The 15,223-nt window shown below is 38.4% G+C and overlaps 1 protein-coding gene and 1 long non-coding RNA gene across 20 annotated transcripts in view; one reads left to right on the top strand and one right to left on the bottom strand.

Annotated features, from left to right (window-relative positions):
- Positions 1 to 6,920, top strand: part of LOC146523110 (uncharacterized) — a 116,745-nt gene extending 109,825 nt beyond the window's left edge. The window contains exon 2 of the long non-coding RNA XR_014873274.1: positions 6,823 to 6,920. This is a non-coding gene — a long non-coding RNA (uncharacterized LOC146523110). The remainder of the gene's footprint in view (positions 1 to 6,822) is intronic.
- A 3,157-nt stretch (positions 6,921 to 10,077) lies between these two features.
- The window catches only part of LOC146523108 (ladderlectin-like), a 16,936-nt gene continuing 11,790 nt past the window's right edge, over positions 10,078 to 15,223 (bottom strand). For 4 of the 19 annotated variants that reach the window (XM_085154710.1, XM_085154714.1, XM_085154713.1 and 1 more), the window contains exons 5-8: positions 11,020 to 11,173; positions 10,751 to 10,885; positions 10,525 to 10,636; positions 10,078 to 10,199 (exon numbers count right to left, since the gene is read on the bottom strand). In XM_085154710.1, the coding sequence (XP_085010836.1) occupies positions 10,129 to 10,199; positions 10,525 to 10,636; positions 10,751 to 10,885; positions 11,020 to 11,173 (472 nt within the window). In that variant the 3' untranslated portion in view covers positions 10,078 to 10,128. Of the gene's footprint in view, positions 10,200 to 10,524; positions 10,637 to 10,750; positions 10,886 to 11,019; positions 11,196 to 11,442; positions 11,473 to 11,592; positions 11,669 to 15,223 lie in introns of those variants that run through there. The other 15 variants (XM_085154711.1, XM_085154715.1, XM_085154716.1 and 12 more) reach the window with 11 other exon arrangements.

The following is a 15,223-nucleotide window of genomic DNA, read 5'->3' as shown; positions in this document are numbered from 1 at the left end:
GTAAGGACAAAGATAGCAAGCACTCTCTGCTTACAACCAAAAAGAAAACAAAAAACACCCCTTTCCTATTGCTGGCAAACTGCACCATGTCGATTAATAAAACAGTTATATGGCAACCTTTGGGCATTTGGTTGTTTAAGAAGAGGTCGAACTTTTAGGAGTCACGGCGACGAGCGAGAGAGCAAAAGAAAGAGAGAGTGAGCGAATTTTGAGATGTGATGTTTACCGTGTTTGGAGTGTGTAGTTGGTGTGTTGTCTTGTGTAGTTAGTGTGTAGTGTAGATGATGGGTTTTGTTTTGTGTGTCAGAACAGTGAGGCAACAGCTGAATCTCAGATGTGCTGCCAAAAAGCCACCAAAGACAGACTGCAGTGTAAACGCTGTCTCCAAGTGGAAAACAGGAGGCGTGATAAACCTCCTGCTGTCAGGCCTGCAGTTATCAGGCTTGTGATGTGCTCTTCTGTCTTATAGTGAATAGAAGTTATTTTTTGGAGTGGCACAAATAATTTTGTGGTATCTTTTTTTTATGTAGAACACCTGATTGTTCTGTAAATAGCTCAAAATGGTTATAAGAAATGCGTTGGCTGCATTTTTAGGTAAAGAGCTGCATATAACACCGTTGTTTGCAAAACTTGAGCATAGGTCTTTAAAATTTAAAGCTTACAATATTTACATTTCAAGTTATGAAAAGCATTTGTTAAACATGTTTGCAGTGTTGGGGAGTAACGGATTACATGTACCGCCGTTACGCATTTAAAATACAAAATATGAGTAACTGTATTCCGTTACAGTTACCGTTTAAAAAGGTGGTATTTAGAATACAGTTACTTTGTTGAAATAAATGGATTACACGGCGGTACTTCCCTGTTTCATATTGTGGCAGGTCAGGACTGTTTGTGTTTTGTTTGACAGCTACATTCTGTTGTTCCAGGTGGCAGCGTTACGGTTGCCATGGTTACAGGGTGATGCTCTCTCTCTGCGTGTTTCCTGGGTGAGAGAGGCCTTTTTGTTGTTGTTGTTGTGCTAAGCTAATAGGCAGAATGCTACAGGTATAGCTCTAAAGAATGTAGCATCATGGGCAGTGTAGTCCGTGCTGCAGGGAGAATGGACTGCCATACCCGTTATGTGTCTGTGAGCGAGGGACGGAGAAAAAGGAAAAGTACGAGTTGTCATCGAGCAAAAACGGGAGCTGGAAGCATGTAAATATGATAATAACCACTGCACCCAAGAAGAGTGCCTGACGAGCCCAGTTGTAAGTAAGCTATTAAGACTCGACTGTACACCGTGTTTGTGTTTTCCTCCAAAAAAATAAGTTCCGTTGGAGCAGCCTTTCAATGCCTCTCTCTGTCTCTCGCTAGCAAAGTTGACCCACACAACAAAGTAAAGCTAGTTTTCGGCTACGAGCCCGACACAGAACCCACCGTATTAACCAGAGGTTCCTTTACTACAGTTCGGAGCCGCGGACCTTCAGTAACAGTAATAAATCACAGCAATAGTACATTCATGTAGTTGTAAACAGAATGATAATATGTTAAGTAATCCAAAGTATTCAGAATACGTTACTCTCATTGAGTAACGTAACGGAATACGTTACAGAATACATTTTGGGGCATGTATTCTGTATTCTGTACTGGAATACATTTTAAAAGTAACCTTCTCAACACTGCATGTTTGTAGTTGTTACAGTAAAAAATTAACCATACTCTGATTTTATGTTTTTAGTCTGATTTTAGATCAGTGTGTTAATACAGTATGGCAAAATGGAAAAAAAAACAACAGTCAATTCGGTTGTGCTGAAAACAATGATACGAAACAAGGCAAGGTAAATAGTATTTCATTGGGAAATGCAAAGTTAAAATCATAAGTATTCAAAAACAGCCAACTATACCCTGAACCGCAGTGACTAAATGTTTTTTTTAAAGTAACGCACAAGTTACTTTTCCTAGTAATTAGTTACTTTTATAATATTGTAACTCAGTTACTTTTTTGAAGAAGTAACTAGTAACTATAACTTTTTACTTTTTCAAAGTAACTTCCCTAACACTGGTCATTAGCTAGACTCTATAGAACTTGACTGCATGCTGCGGTGGCAATTCAGCCAGCTGATTCATGTTATAGCAGCTCATGAGCAGAGATGGGCAGTAATGAGTTATTAGTAAAGTGTTACTGTAATCTGATTATCTCTATCTGTTCATTGTTGTGCAATCCCTCATGACTGTGTGAAGCCTGGCTCTGTGTATTCCTGTTCTGAGTTTCACTGTATTAAATATTTACTAGTGTTTTGCAGTGTTTTGGTAGCCTTGTTCATTATGATTTCACTCCTGTCGTCTTTGCATTTGAGTTCACAATGATCATCTGCCTATCTGTGGCTGGTTCACTCACCATCGTCCACCGCTGCAGTCTGCCTGCTCATCATCATTGCCCACTAGACGGAGCGTGGTCCTTGATTATGAACAGTGCAGCTCGCTGACTTTTACAGTTGTGGCTATTGTTGCGTTGGCCTGACTTTTCTCTTCATCTCTGTCTTGGCGTTATGAGTGTGTTTTTGTCACGGTGCTCCTGAGCTGACTCACTTTTCCTTCTCTATCCATCCATCTATTTATGGTCTCCCACGTATCCCTGTAAGGATCATTAATATCATTAATACCTTTTGAGATGTTCATTTTCGAACATTGCTTCAGCTATGAAGCAAAAATTTTACAGCACTTTTTTTAGATGTTCAAACTTTGTGTAACTGTGTAAAAAGCAGGAAACAGATCTGCAAAATGCCAAACTGCCTGTTTCTATTTAATAAGATATTAATCATCATGTTAACTTTAAAAACAAACGTATAGTTAATACCATGGTAATGATAACTGATAAAAACAAGCATCTAGAAGTCTGGAATGAACTGGAAACATTTATGCAAAATTATGCTATTATTAAGTTTAAATCAATAATACATATGAATATAGAATAATCCTTTAATTGTCCCACAAGGGACGTAAAATGATTGGCTGAGACGGTGCTGAACAGCTCCACGTTCTGTATATAGTGTTTCTTTGTAGTCGCAAAACCAGGAACTAATAAAGAACTGATAAAGAAAATAAAACATGCCAGCCAGGCTTTTCCCTGTACTTCTTTCAAAATGATTGTCTTCTTCTCCTTTTGCTTACTCATTTAATTTTGTAGATTGAGTACTCCAGAAAGAGGCTCCACAGAATGTAACCACAGAATGTTTAATATGTTTAATTAAGATTTATTGTGTGTTTTTCGAAAAAGCATCATTAAACCTTGCAAAGTCTTAATTTCACAATAGAACACAGAATTAATAACAAATTAACTACTTTTTAAAGTGAAGAATTTTACTATTACTAAATAATCTTAATTTTGAATATAAGATACCAGCATCACATTTGAAAAAGTTGTGGGCATGTGACAACAAAAGTGTTATAAAGTGGTACTATTTATCATTATTGCAGAGTAATTTCAGAATTTGTTCCTTAATGTAAAATTATGACGACTTAATTTTACTTATCATCAGCACCTGACCTGTGAATCATCCAGCCATAAAAAAGCACCTAACTCGAGGGATGGGTTGTCTGACCCCTCAGTTGATCCATCTGCAGTTCACTGAGGCTTCAGCAGAAATGGTGTCAGTGGAAGGGTGACCATTACGAGGCCATTCTCTACTAATGGAGCCAGGGAGTATGCCAAATTACACATGAACTGGACGGAAATCAGGTGTGAAGGAGTAATTAATCAAGATTTGAGATTTTTGCCAGAAGAAAAATGTCGACAGGGAGGCACAGTGAGTGTCTACAGCCATATGTAAAACATGGTGTAGCCTCTGTTGTAGATGAGATGTTGAGGATCTTGTCAAAATGAATGGAATTCTAATATTATAAGCACCATCAGATTTTGATCCACCATGCAATACCATCTGGAAGTCACCGCAAATATTTCTAATTTTCTAATTTTTCCCAGCAAAATCTAACATACTAAATGAATCTTTCTTGTAGAGCAGGAACTCTGCTATTGGAAGTTTCTTGGCATGGATGAGGCACAAAACAAAGTCACAGCTCACAAACATTTGTATCGATACAGTTTACATTTAAAAATATTTTGGTAGCTATGAATCCATCTCTTGTGACACAACTTCAGAGTTAAAGGATGTTTTGAAAGCGGCTACTTCTTCAGAATGTTATCAAGATGGTTGGCTAACCGATCATGCCACAATTATGGTCGGTTCACTTTAACGATCATATTAAAGCACAACAATATCATCAAATTTCAACCTAATTCAGGTGTCAGGTTGGCTTGTGCTTGGCTGGTTTATAGGAATCATAAAGCAGGCTGTGACTCAGTGAGGCCATGGAAAAAGACAGAAAAGTTAGAAGCTTTTTTTTAATACTTCCTCTATGAGAATGACTTTCTAGGTCTGACATGCACACTTTATCATCCGTTTCGCCACTGCGACTAGTTTTAGGACCCCTTTGTCTTTATGTCGAAATAAAAACTATACAATCACAAATCAATTTGGCTTTATATGGCATGAAGCACCCAGTGATCCAGAAGTCCAAATGCCTTCATGGATGAATGTATTATTCAGCAGAGATAACAAATGAAGTATTTTGTCCACATGGTGGAAACAGCACAACATACTGAGTTAAGCATGAAATATAATTCTTCCGTCCCGGGAGCGGACGGGGGTCAGTCGTTGGGATGCGCATGCACAGACAGATTGCGCGAGCGGCGGACCTTGAACTTTCTAAGGGAAAAAACACTTTCTCACAGACGGTGACAGCGAAGCGGCTAACAGTCTTGAGTACCTGCTGATCTTTCAAGCTCTGGATTCTGGGACTGTTGTATAAGATTTTCATTAAAAACCTTTTTACTGTTTTGTTTTTGTTACTCATCATTGTAGCTTGCTGTTAATGCTGTGCTAACAGTAGCGATTAGCTGTGTTAGATACGTTAGCCGTTGACGTTAATGCAATTTAGTATCGATATACAGAACTGTTCTCTTAAAAAAAACACTGTTATAATTAAGTGAAGATGCTCCCAACTAATTTGAAACTTTGGCTTCTAAAATATGTGGTTCTATTGCGTAACGTAATGTCAGCTAGACCGATATTAAAATTTATAATATTGTTAAAGTCACTAAAGTGGCGCCTGAAGCCTGTTGTGATGTGAGCTCTGTGTCTGCTCTAGAAACTCAGAAATTCAGTAGAGCTGAGCCGTACATTAATACTCACATGAACCTGTACTTTGAATTCTGTAAGAGCTGAATAAAATACAGCTATGCATAAGTGTTTTGAATGAATAGAAATGTGACTTGAGAAGGTGTGTCTTTGACTGTTCCTGTATAACTTATTTTCGGACTAGTTGACAAGTTATGCTCCAGTCATTTGATGTTTCCAAGATAGATGTTCTTTTGTAATATAGTTAAATTTTCTTTGTACATTTCATTTATCGACCATCATACATTAAGCCAAGAAGACACTGTTAGATTTGTATTGTTAATTGTCATTTATGCTTAGAGATATTTAACCATGAATGAACTGAGCTAGCTAGCTGGCTGGCAGTTTTGGCTAACTACCCATTGGTAGTGAACTGATAATACTGCCTTGGTAAAACTTAATATTTGACCACGACTGATGTTACTACAGTAAGTCAAAGCTAAAAGAACCTTAAATGTTTGCAAGCAAAAGTTAATTACCTTAACAGAATCCAGTCCGAACCTGCTCCCTCATGTCCTTTGATTCAAACAGTGAGATAATGGACAGAGCCACTTGAGGGCAGCCAGGGGGGAGGTAGTGTTACACATTTTCGTCTGTGTAAAGCTTGTGAAACATGAACATAACATGCATAATGAACCGGCATTCGAAAAAATAATTTTAACAAATAACCCATCAATTACTATGACTATTGTAGTCGTCTTTACAATTACATTACTACACAAGTTAAATGCAGACTTGGTATAAACCACCCCTTCAAACTTGGTATTGACCTCTACTACTCTGCCCGCCAAGAACTTCTTTCAGGTCTTTTCCCCAAACAAGATGGCGTGTTGGAGGTGTTGGATTTGTTTTGTTTTTGTTGCCTTAACATTAAAGTCTCTTTTGAGCCATATTAATACAATTCATAGCCGTAGTCCAGACTTTCGTGTGATATGTGGGAGTGATGGTTGTACCGAGGAATACAGGAACCTAATCTAGTGCTAATCAGTGTTGGTCAAGTTACTTGAAAAAAGTAATCAGTAACTAATTACCGATTACTTCTCCAAAGAAGTAATCCCGTTACTTTATTGATTATTTATTTTCAAAAGTAATTAGTTACTTAGTTACTTAGTTACTTTTTAAAAACACAATTTACAACCTGAATAGGTGATAAAGCGATAGATCTTTCAGCCCAATTCTACTTTTTCTACATAATCCATCATACAAAATGTAATCAAATGGAAAAGTCTCTTTTTTTTAACTTGGTTTATTAGTTTTAATCTTTTAACTTTATGCATCAAGCAAAAATTTAGTTATATGCACCATTCTCTGACTGGAAGAAATTCGTTTAACATTTAAACTTATTTTCTGCACATTTCAGCACATAAAATATATTTTTTGTGTGTTTACACTCACTCTTTCAAATAGATGCAAGTAAAACACAGCAGAAAATAAATAAAATCAAAGACTCAGCGGTCCTGTTGCTCTATTTTCACCTGTAAAGCAGGAGTAGGGTAGGTGGAGGTTTACCGTGGTGCAGGTGTGCCGCAGCGGTCAGTTGAAGAATCCGCGAGTTTCTCTGTGAATTTCCCATTACGTCGTTGCACACTCGGTGCTTGTTTAGGGTTTTTTTCGCTGTAAAAAGAAGTTTTCTTCCCACGCAGTGAACAGCGGACGCTAATGTTTTTGTCACTTTTTATGGAATCAAACTCAAAGTAAGGTCAGTACTTCCACGCTTTAAACGCTGCACGCTCATACTCTCTCCGCACTCGATATATTATCCATTGTTGATCTGCACACAGCTGTTGTCATGAACGTCGCACTCGCTTACGTCACTGTCATGAGACATTCTCGCAAAAAAATTACGGTAACGCAGTAACGCAGCGTTCCTACAGGAAATTAACGGTAATCTAATTACCGTTTTTGCAATACTAATCCCTTACTTTACTCGTTACCTGAAAAAAGCAATCAGATTACAGTACCGCGTTACGCGTTACTGCCCATCTCTGGTGCTAATACATTATTTAACTTTTTAATATAAACTAGACTATGGAACACCAAAGTGTTAAAACGTGTCATTTAATTTTTATTTTACATTGTGTATTTTTATAATATTTAATTAAATATTTATTTCACTACGATTCTTTTTTGTAATAATAGAAACATTTTGAGACACTTTAATTTTAAGCACCTGTTTAAGCAGCAGCCAGTGAGCGTTCAGGTCCCACCCACTGACCCTGATTGCCGGAATAAGAAATTCAGTTGTTAAATGACCTTCTGAAATTAACACACCATTACGAAAAACCCCATTATGAAACAAAAACAGACTTTGGGAAAAAGAGATTTTGGAATATTAACTCATTGAATTTAATAAAATGTCTCAAAAAATGTTCTATAATTCATAAAAAAAATTTAATGCTACTTTAGCTTCAAGTGACAACAGATTAAAACAATCCTCTGGACAAATGCTTATATTGATCAAGATTTTGCCATTCTTATTGGACAGTGTTGTAGAGAAAAATCCCTTTATCCAGTTTATTTTGGATTTAATTGAAATTGTTAAAATACTTTTTGCCCCAGTTGTGTTATTACAAACTGTGTCCAAACTAAAAAAAAATGATAGAAGATTACATGCTGCATCTTCCCTCTCAGATTATTGCCGTGGGACCTGTAATTTGTCATACGTGTATGAAATCCGAGTCTAAACACAGTTTTTTTAAACAATGGTCAGCCAAATTAAACTTTAAGAATGTGTGCAAGTCTCTTGTAAAGCACAATCAGCTGCTGGGGTGTTGTCAAAGTGAAGCAGGAACTGAGCATCCGATATTTGTAAATGAGAAAGGACTAGGTCCTGTATCAGAGGTTGCTAATATGGAGTTTTTGGTGATTGAAGATGCTATACATCATGCCGTTAGAGTAAAGTGGCTTATTTTACATGATAACAAATACATCTGTGACAGGTCTCAGGTATAAATATACCTTCCAATGATTGACTTTCTTATTTCAAGGACAAAGGTGAATGTTTCTTATTTTAAGATAATTTTTTGTTTTACACTCTATCTAAAAGCTATTTTTGCTTGAAATAAATGTGAAATGGTTCATTTTTAGATTTACAGACTAAATAAGAAAAAAAAGTAATATATACTTGAAACAAGTCTAATCATCTAACACATGAGACTGGAAACTAGCTTGTAATGTTCAAAACAAGATGGACAAGATAATCTGGCTAAATTTAAGACAATAAATCTTGTTAAGCTACAAGAAATTTGCAGTGTGGTACCAAAAAAGGTTCTTCTATGGCATCAGTCTAAAGAACCACTTTTGGTTCCAGTTGGCACCTTTATTTTTCTGAGTGTATATGAAGCTAAAATTTCACAGCAATCATTATGCATGTTCACATTTTCTACCATAAAGCTTTCATGCACATAAGACACAAATGAGCAGAGCAGAAGACGTGATTGCTCTTAAATGGAATGATGCAGGTGGATGTCTCAGACTTTAGTTATTAGACCCCAAAATATGTGAGATGTGGAACAGACACACAGACCAGTTGGATTCAATGCTTGAGATTTTAATCATGAAGACGAAAAAGAAAAGTTCATTCGGGAAAATAAAGATTTACTAAAAGCATTCTTTCCTAGGGATGGGTACCGGTATCCGGTGCCATGATGGCACCGGTTCTGACATAAACGGTAGTAACCAGACCGAAAAGCAGCGCACATTTCGGTGCTTTATTTCGGTGCTTTTTTTTCCTGAGCTGTGGTACACTTTCTTCTTCCTTACATTTATATTGGCGGTTGGCAAACAATTGAAAGGTGCATTACCGCCTCCAACTGGTATGGAATGATACACTTTAGATTCTAGCCAATCATTTTACGTTTCCGGATAGTAGGCGGGTCCATGTACGTACGTTCTTTTAGAGCAGAGCTACAGATTAAAAATGCCCAAGGCGAAGCGGTCAAAAGTCTGGCTGTACTTCACAGCAAAATATGCAAACTCAGCAGCCTGCAACAAGTGCTTTAAGCTGATACTGTCAAAGAAGGTAACACCTCAAATCCGATGAAACACCTGGCGACGGATAGCGTTTTTTTTTAAAAGCCGAAAAATGCGCCGTATTTGATAGCTTGCTGCAAGACCTCACACCAGCGCATCGACTGCGGGTGGGTTGCCTGTTATCGGACCCGGAGTTAGCAACATCCCCCAAAAACCCGAAGAGGAGAGTCCTGGCCCCTAGCCCTGCCAGTGTAGCAGAAATGATGACGGATGATGATGGCAGCAGCAGCCGTTCTTCTCTGCGTGAGTAGCTTAGTAGGCTAACCACGTTATTAAATTAATGCATGTAAGGTGAACTAGCAAACACCGTCATAGTTACATGCAGCTGTCTTCTTGTTTGATGGCAGATACTCCCTTCACCCTGGCCAAAAAGGCTAAAATGACCAAAGAAAAAGTGGAAAACAGCTAAACATGAGAGGTTTTTGGACAAAGTTTGTGTTTTTTCCATTGATTAAGCACTGCTTCCAGCCAAGAGTGATACCATAAATCCCCTATAGCTGCAGAAAAGGCTAACATTGTTATCTTTTTACAAAAAAACAGCTGAACATAAGATGTTTTTGGACCAATTTTGTGTTCTCCATTCTTTAAGCACCGGTTTGAGCACCGTTTAAGCACCGGCACCGTTTCAAAAGTACCGGTTTGGCACCGGTATCGGATAAAACCTAAACGATACCCATCCCTATTCTTTCCATTGCACATTCAGTTTGCTCCTATTGAAAGAGAAAACCAAACTCCACTTTATGTCACTTGTCGTGTCGTTCCTTATATAGCGTTACAGCAAAGAAAAAGAATTAAAGATGTAAAATGGGATTTTTCAAGGGGGATATATGAGATCATTTGCTTCTTTGTCCAGTGAACCATGCCATCATGCCAGGAATTATCTTCTTTTCCAGACGCAGACATATGGGTATCGGTATTGACAGTAGATATCGTTCATGCAGTTGTATCCTTTAAGCACCAAAAACCAACATTAAGTGAAATCATGATAACATGAACACATACTTATTTGTACTGAGGATAAGATTTCGTTTTTTATGACAGCAAACCACCTTTTGACTATAGTTTCACAACATATATAAATACATAAATATATAGATATCATTTGATATATACATATATATTCATATTTAATGAAATACCACAATGATTTGTTATGTAATATTAACTGAAAGATACAGTTATTTTGAACTGAAACAACCAGTGTAAGTATTTGACACACCAAACAAGTCTGGATACCCAGAACATCAGCATTACACTTTATTCATATACTTACTTGAAAAGTTCATGTGCAGGCAGTGCTCTCTGCGGCGAACATTGTTAGGCTCTCCACGACACCAGTACGTAAAACTGAAAGGAGTTCCATCGGCCCAAAACCAATAACGCTCCTATAAAACAAAACAAAATGGACAATAATGCATTTAAAACTATGTACATAAATAGAATATTATCAAAGTAAAATGCTTGATATGCAAGCCTTTGTTTCATGATCAGTAATATACCTTCTGAGCGTCAGAGCCTCCAAGCCATGTAGTTGGGAAACTGTGAGTGGCACGATATATGACACTTTGAATCACCCGGTACTCTCTGAGGTTGCGTACAGATGCCAGGTTTGCATGCATAGACTGACAGTATCTCTGTAGTGCAGATCAACAGACACCAGAAATTTCAAAGAAAAAAAAAAGCGATTTAACCAAGCTGGACTTTATAAAACATTAAAGGGAATTAACAGAGATGGGACAAATGAAAAAATCCAAATCACTGTTTTTACCTGAGCATGAGCCCAATCCAAACGATAGGGAAAATAGCGGTAGTATCTGTTGCCATACTTATACCAACCGTGACGCTTGTACCACAACCACCCTCTCTTCTCAACAAGATGTTCTTCTGATGACAAGACACCCCAACCAAAACGACGCCACCTTCTCTTCTCAACAAGATGTTCTTCTGATGACAAGGAAATAATACTTGAGTAAAAGTAATTAAGGATTTTTAAAGTGTACATATTTGTTGGTGTATTTTAACATATTGGTTATATGTAACATTTCTGGAAATATTTTCTCTCCAGGGCCTCAAAACAACTTTGTGCTGAAGATTTAACTGCACATAAGCAGGATATTGATGTGATGCTCTTCTGTTCAGCGTCACAGAAATGTGATTAATTTCAGTGAAAATCCTGAAAATGTTGACCAACCTGATGACCTTTCCTCTTTCTGACCTTCTTCTGGAAGAGCAGGACAAAGTAAAACATTTAACCGTCAAAGTTGACAATTATATTCATACTGTTATTTGTATGATTAGTTCACACATATGCACATTATGTACATTAGACTGCAACACTCACCAGCAACAACGATCAGAGTGATCATTGCACAAAGAAGTGCAGACACAGTCACCAGCTTCATTGCAATGTAAAGTATGTCTGTGAAAAACAGAAGACATCAAGACATCATTCAATTAAAAAAAAAGACAGAATAGATTTTGTAGCAGACCTTTGGGAGTATACGTTGAATATTTGTAAAACAGATTTCTTCTCAGCACCAACTAGTAGCTCCAGCCTTCCAATGAGAAGGAGCTGAACAGCTCTAAGATCAGTGCTTATGTACTGCTTCTTTGGTGCTTCAAAACTAGGAACTAACTTTGAAAAACCGATACGTGTCATGTGATTCATGCTGGTCAGACTCTCACAGCATCTCTTTCTTTCTTCACCAAAATAATTGCCTCATACTGACCTCTTCTCCTTTCGGCTGACCACTTAATTTTACTTATTGACTCGTTCATAAAGCGGTTCCCTAGAGTACAACGAAACATTTGATGTATTTAATTAGGATTGAATATGTCTCTTAAGAAACAAAAAATAACAACCATGTTAAAGTCATGATGCTTTGGTCTTCCCTTGGAAAATCTAGACGAGGCAGCTAGTGAGGGGGAGGTAGGGGCTTCTCTTCTCATGCTTCCACAAACAGACTCCGAATGTTTAGGTTTTGTTCCTTGTCTCTTTGGTGAGTGGGGTTGTCGGCTTGTTTACGGTCCAAAAGAAGTTAAGCAAATGAATGAATCAAGCGACGATTTACATTTCTATAGATGTCTCGGGCATTTACCCAATATATCTGTAAATTATGTTCATCGACTTGTTGATATTTTTTCCCCGCGCCTCAGGGCAAAAGAGAAAATGGATTCAAATGTTATATTTCTCAGCTGTCCCTCGTTTATCGCAGGTGTTATGTAATAAAAATAACCAGCGATAGGTGAAATCAAGTTGACGGTGCAAAACGTTTCGTGGACATCGTGGACATACAGCACTGCACTTCAGAGTCACACTGCTAGCGATCGATGCAGCGATTCTGTACTGTACAGGACACGTCACGGAGGAGATCGTCTGCAGCGATCAGGATGCAGGACACAATGTGACGTAAAAAAAAATAAGCATGCAAACTTGCACTAAAAATTCTGCGAAACAGCGAGGTGAAAGGTGAACTGCGTTATAACGAGGGACCACTGTAATTTTTAAGGTAAGTCACAACATACCCTTTGTAAATACTAATGTATAGAAACCGTTACCAGCAATCATTCATTTTTTTGTGTGGCTTTTTTCATGGTTTGTTAACATGCTGTGTAGGTGTGTAGTTGACTAGCTGATATCGACATAACGGGGAAACATCTGGTTTGACTATTCTTCACCTGTAGTTTGAATGCTGAACATTTGCCTGTTTAAATCATAAGACCAGTCACTATACAGAGATGTGCTTCTGAATGTGGACGATGTGTCTTCTGCTGCAGTGATGCAGTTCTGCTTGTGTTGAGTGATGTAAACAACTGATCGATCTAAACTCTTTAAACGTCAAAAAACATCTTTCCTTTTTCGAGTTTTGGACATGATTTTGGAGTATGTCTTCGCAGTAGTGATTGACCGCAAGTAAAGCTACCGGAAATGTACAACCCCACATCCGGTCTCAAACCAGGAAGTTAGCATTTTCTCGTGCACAGGGTCAATAGGTGACCTGCTCTACCGCCTGAACTATATCCACCCACTGGCACAGATGAGTAAACACTCACTAGGTTTTGGATAAAGTGTACACTCACAAACCTGTCAAACCCGCATTTGAAATGTTGGCTACCATAGCAGTATAGTATTGCAACATGGCATTAGGGTCTTCTGACTAAAATAGGAACATAAATAGTGCATCGATGCCATATCTGGCCTGCATCTGGTTGACATACACTCTGCCAGTCAGTCACCAGTCAGTCAGTGAGTCAGTGCCAGCTTGATGCCAGATCTGGGCCAGGCCTGTTTTCTATGAGCCTGGGCCACATAAACCAAACCACAATCGAGCCAGATGTGGCATGCCATCACTTAGACTGTGCCACCTATGCCAGGCCTGGTCCATATCTGGATGACATACGTCTTTGTGGTGTGAATAAGGCACGGCGGGTCCAGGGATCAGCGTTTTGTGACATTTTATTTACAACACCTCACACCACCACCCCCGCAACCCCTGAGTCCTCGTGTTTTTAAACTTGGTGGACGTGATTAAGGATGCCGTGCAGGTGCGTCCGCCCTCCCTGCACGGCACCGCAGGCCACGCCCCACCACAGTCTTATAATGCCAGAAGTTATACATATATATATATATATATATATATATATATATATATATATATATATATATATATATCCCATATCCTTATGAAGGGGGGGGGGGATGTTACTGGTTTTGTTTGTTTGTTTTTGTTTGTTTGTTCAAGGTCACACTCTGACCAAATGTGGAACTCAATGAAAACTTTAGCCTTAATTTTTTCACACTTCACAACATTTTTTGATATGACACCCTAAGGTTATAGTACTTGGGGCGAGTAGCGCTCACTGAGCGCTCTTGTCATTGTATGCTTTTGTTTTTTGATCTATGTTCATCCCTTTTCCCCCATCATTTTTAAAAAGGCATATTTTTGTTTATTTACATATTAGCATATTTTTAAAGATATAATGTTTTTTAAATATTTTCTTAGTTGACTCATAAACACAATCTTTATATTACAAAAATCATTTACGCTGTTCTGTATATGTTCTGTACATCCTGTTCAGCGTGACAGAAATGTGATTATTTGGGGGGAGCCTGAAAATGTTAACCAAGGTGGTTTAACTGATCCCTCTGACCCATCCTTGCCCCTTCATCTGGAAGAGCCGGGAAGATTAAAACTTCAAATGTTAACTTGGATAATAAATTATTCATTTCCTGTATTCATATACAAGATGTATATTGTATTTTTTTTGCATAGTTATACACATATATACACTATGTATATTATACTGCAATATTTACAGGCAGCAGTGATCAGAGCCATCATTGCAAAAAGAAGTGCAGACACAGCTTCATGGTAATGGTAATGGTTACTGTTACGTCCCTCTGCAGCCTCTAATCTGCTCGGTGTGTTCAGCTGGTGCTAATTGGCCACACCTAGTCAGGTGTGGATAAAAGCATACCTGAGGCAAGCTCCCCGGGGAGCTCACTTGCCTTTGCGGCGCCAGCCATTTTGGCCAACCTGCTGTGCATTTTGGGATTTGAGGCCTCTTCTCGCTGGCACTCTGGTGTTCATCTCCTTTTTTGTGTTGCGGCTTTGAGCCGGGTCGTAACATAAGTGGGGGCTCGTCCGGGATCTTTGGACATTTCAGTGGAGATTGAATATCAGTTTTTTGTATTGCTTTTAAGTGGGTGAGTGAAGGTCTTCACTGTGATTGAGCAACGTCCCTTTAGTCAGTGTGTTTCAGCTGGGTGGCTGTGCTGCCCTTCCAGCGAAGCACTCGTTTGTTGTTTTGCTTTGTTGTTTTAATTTGTTGTGTTTGGTGGCTATCCTGGGTGGGGGTACGCTTCAGAGTTTGGTAGGAGACTATATCTCTGGTCTGCTGCCTGCTCTCGAGTTCGCGTTTAAAGTCGCCTCGAGCCTGGTACACCACTGAAGACTAGGGTAGGTAAAGTT

The sequence above is a fragment of the Neolamprologus multifasciatus genome, chromosome 3, assembly GCF_963576455.1.
Source record: "Neolamprologus multifasciatus chromosome 3, fNeoMul1.2, whole genome shotgun sequence".
Lineage (NCBI taxonomy): Eukaryota > Metazoa > Chordata > Actinopteri > Cichliformes > Cichlidae > Neolamprologus > Neolamprologus multifasciatus.
Note: the sequence above shows the minus strand (reverse complement) of the source record. Positions and strands in the feature narration are given on the sequence as shown.